Consider the following 5,981-nt stretch of genomic DNA (forward strand, 5'->3'; position numbering starts at 1 on the left):
AGCAGCATCTACCCTGTAGGTCAGGGTAAAATATTTTCTACAAAAGCCAGCAAAGCCAAGGCGAGTTACAGTTTTAAAAAATACACGGTTCCCACACCCCTCCCCTCTCTCTCTACCCAACCCTATCTCCTTTGTCGAGTTTTTGGGCACATAAACCCTTTTTCAGGTCCAAACTAAATGTCACAGATTTCAAAGCCATAGCTTTGTGAAGAAAAATAAACATTTTACAGTCATATGCACAATTCCAACACATAAGGCAGTGGGCAAAAGAGGCTGGTATCTGATAGAATGTTATGCTGGCACTTTTCAAGCAGCAATAGAGAATGGAATAGAACAACACTGGGACATTACTAATTCCATACATTGGTACTTCTTGATTCCAGTAACTCAAAAAGAAATCAAGAAATAAAATCTCCATTGGGAAGGATACTTCTTTAAATAAGTACCAAATTACTACTCTAAAACATTGCAGAGAGCTACATAAAATTAGGTTATCTGTGTCCCTCATGCTGAGACCACGTGATACGTGTTTCTAGCCTGCCTCCTGGTTTCCTTTTAAAGTACAACTACAGCCTTCTGCATTGTGTCTAGAGTCCCTCTAATTCATACACAGGTCAGTAAAAGGAAACAACTGCACCCCACCCATTCTAACATCTGCTACAGTAATTGCAAGGACTGTTCAGTATTCATAGGCTTGGACACATTTATACCATTACCCAAAACCTCATCTGAGAAGCCCCTCCTTCAGCTGCTCTGTTTTGCTGTACTCTAAATGTTTGGGCTGAAGATTTCTATACCGAATGTATTAGTCTGATCTTTGGCAAGTTTTTATATGGAAGATACTGGAAATAGAGGTTTCTGTGCTTCTACAAAGGGAATAATAGGAAAATATATTTGCTTTATGATTTAAAGGGAAAAAGCAGAAGCAAAAGTTGTTCTGCTTTAGAAATGCGAAAGAACCTCCTATTTTGAAGCAGAGGCCAAACAAATGACCAAAAGGTGATGGATTTTTTCATTGTATGATTTGGCCATTCCCACAAAGGTCTCCTCAGGTTTCGGCAAAGAGTAAGACTTAAGAAAAAAATTTTAAAACAATCTGTTTGTGGATAGTCAGAGGTCTGTTAAAGTGCAATATGAAAACTCATGTGGCCAGAATGTGCCCATTAATCCATACCTTTAACTCAGTGGCATATATAGATAATGAAAAGCCAAACAGTAGAGCAGCCCTGAGGCTGAGAGCAGTTTTCTCTTTATTCAGTCACTCAAGGACTCCAGCCTTCCCTTGGGCCTAGGGAAATGGAGATCCAAAGTCTCCTCTGCCTTAGGAAACTGATAGAAAACTACTTCTATTTCTAGAGGGAAAACACTAGCCAAAGGTTATGGAGCCCTTTATAGTTTCAGGAATTATTTAAATGGTTTATAACACCTTCAACAATACCCACAGACAAAGATGGCATCCCAGATGAATCCTGTATTAGTAGCTTGCAAACTTTTTGACCCAAGATACTATGTAAACAAATAACAAACACATGTAATGAAATCTGCATTAAAAGGTTTCCTGACAGTGCTAATTATAGTGTTCACTTTAAACATCAAGAAAAAAATCATCCATCAGCCAGTGCTGCTATCTTCCCTGTTACTCAACCCAAATACAAAGGAGAAAAAGATTAATGTCATTTAATTTGTTATGCTACAATAGGATAAGCCATTTGATAGCGTGACTTCAGTAGCTTTAAACAGTGCTAATTCACACCTGGCGATTGTTGAATATAAGCTATATTTTCTTTTTCTTCCTTTATTATAAGTATTAAAGTCTTATATAGAAGATTGCCTAAAAAGAAATAAAGATAGACAGAATGGAGTAGAAGGAAAGCATAAGAGTGTGGGTGTGACAAGAAGACTAAGCTTTTGTAGTAGCTCAATTTTGTCAAAAAAAGAAATAAAGACCAAGTGAATAAGGCAGCAGGTGTGGAAGAAAGAAGTCACAGGGAGATGTTTAGAACAATGAACACTTTGTTTTGATGACTAAGAAGAAATAATCTTTTAAGCAAGTGAAGTAAATCTGCAACAACCACATCTGAAATAATATAAGAAAGAAACTGTAGAATTGGTTTCTTTTGTGATCTGAAGCACAAAATAGTTTCCTTTCACTTTATAAATAATTAAACTTGTTAAGAAAATACCTTTTGCTAAACACCAATGTGACAAAGTTGCTAAAACATTGGACTCATTTAGTAATGGCTAACTACCTATACAGAAAGGCTGAATAATTTATGTCTGCTAAGATTTCATTTATACTCCTCTCTCATAGTTTACTGCAATTAGCGTGCCAAGTTTCAGAACTGTTTCTCAACTCCCTGTGCTCAGTAGGCACTTATTCACCTATTGTGCTCAGGGCACAGTTAAACACAATACCTGCTTCTCCAGTGATATTTGCCTTTGCTATATGTCCATTTTGCTGGTCATTGGGTTTCTACAAAGGAAGCACAGTTTTGCAAATTAAAAATGGCACTAGGGAAAAAAAACTGAAATGTGTTCAATATTTACATGTGTTGAATAGCAGCACTGACCTTATCTACAGCTTCTACACGCCTAGTTCTCTTCATGATCTCCTCAAGCCTCTACAATGAAATGTAAAGGGGTAAAATAATATTTGCTGGCATTAATTTGAATATCTTTCTCCCAAACCACAACTGCTTGTCATTTATCAGCTGTATCTGTTTATTGCAAAAAAGATGAATTATTCATTACTGTTGGCAATATTCTCTTCATTGTCACATCAGGCCAATGAGGACTGCAGCTTTTATGAGAGCACATTTATGTAATTTACTTCCTACTGCCGAGGTGGAAACAGACTGCTAAGGCAAAACCAATCACAGTTTCTCTTCATGGACTGAGTTACCTTCTTCCTTTCCAAGCGCTCTTGCTCTTCTCTTTGGAAATGCTTTTCACGTTCTAATCGAATCCGCTCTGCCTCTTCCCGCAGGCGAGCTTCCTCTTCTTTCTACATTGGTGGTAAAAGAAAAAGAAGTGGGGAATAATTTACTATTTGAGGACAGTTTTATACTCTATGCTTAATTATGCATATCTACAACACCCTGAAAAGACACTTTTGAGGTTTACAAGTCACCAAAAATCTTGTCAGGTGGAATTGCACATTTCTTGATTAATCTCCATGTTTTGCGTAGCATTAGGAGAGTGGAACTTAACAGTGGACATCATGTTTGTTTCTGTGCCTGTTCCAGAGCACACCAGATAACAAATAAGGAATAAATTTTCTAGCCTTCAGCATTAAAACAGCATCCAGAAAAATATTAGAGAGATCCACGCTTTGCGTGGTGGATGTTCTCGAGAGTAAAACAAATGCAGTAGAATGCTTTGTTTGGCCAACAGAGTAACTGTTTAATGAGATCAAGGGCAAACAGCCACAGGCCTGTTTGCACAAACTTTCCATGCCTGCTTTTTTAATTAAATGCAAAATTTGTCTGGAATATACTGTAGAGGGGCCTTGCTCCCTGACAGTGACACTGTTGTATGATGGAACTACTACAACCAATCATTTGTTGCATCTGTAACATCCAAAAAAGCCTTGACCGTGTGCTATTTCTGAGTGCTGAGTTAAGCCTCAGTTTAACATTTCAAAGAAAGTAGCACACATCTTCTGAAAAAGGCGAATGGAGCTTCTCAGCCATATTCACTAACACAATCCTTTATCATCAATCCTTTTATTATCAGAATCATACATTTACACACCAGAAGAAAACCTCGTGTCTACAAGGCAAATTGAAGTGTTGGATTGTGGAAGAATAAAGCACATGCAAGAAGTAAGAGGACATGTGAGAAGAGAAGAATCCTATCCAGAATGCTTACCACAGCCTCTCCTGAAGTCAGTCATTAGGTCCATCAAAAATGAAAGTACTTGAAAAACTTAATTTTCATTTATTTACTCTTATGTCTTTTGACTAGCTACTCTGATTTCAGGAAGACTGTGCCATATAAAGGTTCTCCTTGGTCTGATTAAATCTCCCCCTTCCCACCAGTCCCAAAAGCAGTATTTGGCACAGGATTAGAACTTAGCAGTACTGTATCTCTAACACAGTGAATAGTTATCTTTGCATCTGGACTTTCTATATCTGTTGGGACAAAGAATTCTCTGGTATAACAGCATTTATCGAAATTCCCCAATACAACTGTATTGATTTTTTTTCATCACAATTTATGAGGAGTAAGAAAGGATTTGTTCTAAATACATTGTAAAGGGAGAGGGAAAAAACCAAACCAAAGCTCAACTCTCTATCCCATGTTTTTGTCAAGTAGAAATACCTCTACTCTTTGAACTACTCTATGGAATGAACTCTGTCCCAACACCTTTCAGATAGAATTTAAATTTTAGATATTGTTCTAATTTAGGTGCTGTGTAAGAGGTGCTGCTTCACCCACTTCACTGTCAACTAGATTGGCCCAGAAATTCCAAGAGGGAAGCATACTTGTTTCTGAATGCGCTCCATCTCTTCTTTCTCCTTCTGCTCCCTCTCTTCTGCCTGGCGGCGCAGCCGTTCCTCCTTTTCCCGCTCCTCTGCATCCTTCCTTTGTTTCTCTGCTTCTTGTCTGCGAGCTTCCTCCTCTTCCCGGCGAGCTCTTTCTTCAGCTATCCTCTGTGACAACTCTTCTTTCTTTTGCCTGCAATCATTAAATAAGCATAAGAGAAACAGGTAATAAAAGTAGGGGAAAAAGCCAAACCACCAGATTCCTGACCCAGCACTGCTATCCCAACTGGATGAAGGATGTACTGCTGTCTTATTCCTAAGTTGTTCTGCTTCCCATAGGGACCAAACATGAAGCCCGATGGAATACAAAACCTTTGCAATGCAACACCAATACTCCTCCAGCATACATCTGCCTGATCTATGACTCACATACTTTCTGAATCAGAAATAGTATCTTTGATTAATATATTTTGCAAAACACTCCTTTTTGCTATTTCATATAATCATATTTTGAAATAGTATGCATTTTTGGCACCCATCTCACCTCATGGCAAAGATTAAGAAAAAGTATCTAATTCTGCTGGTTTTTGAAGGTTACTTCCTAACCTTACTAATGGCCCCTCATCCTTGTATTACGGAGTGAGTAGCTTTTCCTCTTAACCTTTGATGTTTCCCAAATTATTTAGGAATTTTTACCCTATCTTCCCAGCTGAAGAATCCTCACCTGTTTAGTTGATTTTCATATGGGAACTGTATGGTACTTGTGATCTTCCTTGATGTCTGTCTGCACTTAATTTTCTAGTTTTCCTGATTTTACTATCTCGAAAAAATATAAAACTCAACATTCAAAATGTAGATTTATCTTGATTAGTTCAGAATGACATTTTCATTTTGTTCTTGTTTTCTTTTAACTTGTAACAGTTCATTTACTTTGTCAACTGTGACTCACCTGATACTTTCATATATTCAACCCCAGACAAGATCTCTTCCCTCAGAAATAATTTGGCCAGAGACCACCAACACAGGAGTCAAGTTAGGATTATTTCCTATACACATTCCTTTATGCTTATCAGTACAGCAATCCAGCTTCCATTTTGTATCTCAGCAACATAAGATATGTCTCAGCCTGTTCACAACTGACATCTCACTGAAGACCAACATCATCTCACTAGCCTCAACTCCTTTCAATGTCTTTTATGAAGGCACTGCACAGACACTGGAAACTCCTTTCACTGTGAAAGCTGATTATTTTTTACTTTTTATTTTTGATCTTTCAGTCCTAGTATATATTCACCATATTACTCTTATACCACAGCAGCTTTTTTTCTTTAAAACTCTTTTTGAGAGTGTTGGTATTGTGAGCCTTTTGGAAAGCCAGGATATTCTAACTGGTTCTGCCTTGCTCCTATCAGCAAAGTGGTTAAAGAAGTCCAACAAATTCCAGAGATATGGTAGCCCTCTAAAAAGCACTCAACTTGTGCTGTAGCCACAGTC

General features: G+C 37.8%; 1 protein-coding gene across 12 annotated transcripts in view; it reads right to left on the reverse strand.

Annotated features, from left to right (window-relative positions):
• The window catches only part of MAP7 (microtubule associated protein 7), a 108,053-nt gene that overhangs the window by 8,579 nt on the left and 93,493 nt on the right, over positions 1-5,981 (reverse strand). For 11 of the 12 annotated variants that reach the window (XM_017737220.1, XM_017737214.1, XM_017737213.1 and 8 more), the window contains 4 exons: positions 4,488-4,680; positions 2,903-3,004; positions 2,571-2,621; positions 7-2,473 (listed from right to left, as the gene is read on the reverse strand). In XM_017737220.1, coding sequence (XP_017592709.1) covers positions 2,375-2,473; positions 2,571-2,621; positions 2,903-3,004; positions 4,488-4,680 — 445 coding nt within the window. In that variant the 3' untranslated portion in view covers positions 7-2,374. Of the gene's footprint in view, positions 1-6; positions 2,474-2,570; positions 2,622-2,902; positions 3,005-4,487; positions 4,681-5,981 lie in introns of those variants that run through there. The other variant, XM_017737221.1, reaches the window with a different exon arrangement.

Source organism: Corvus brachyrhynchos, unplaced genomic scaffold (genome assembly GCF_000691975.1).
Source record: "Corvus brachyrhynchos isolate BGI_N302 unplaced genomic scaffold, ASM69197v1 scaffold6, whole genome shotgun sequence".
NCBI lineage: Eukaryota > Metazoa > Chordata > Aves > Passeriformes > Corvidae > Corvus > Corvus brachyrhynchos.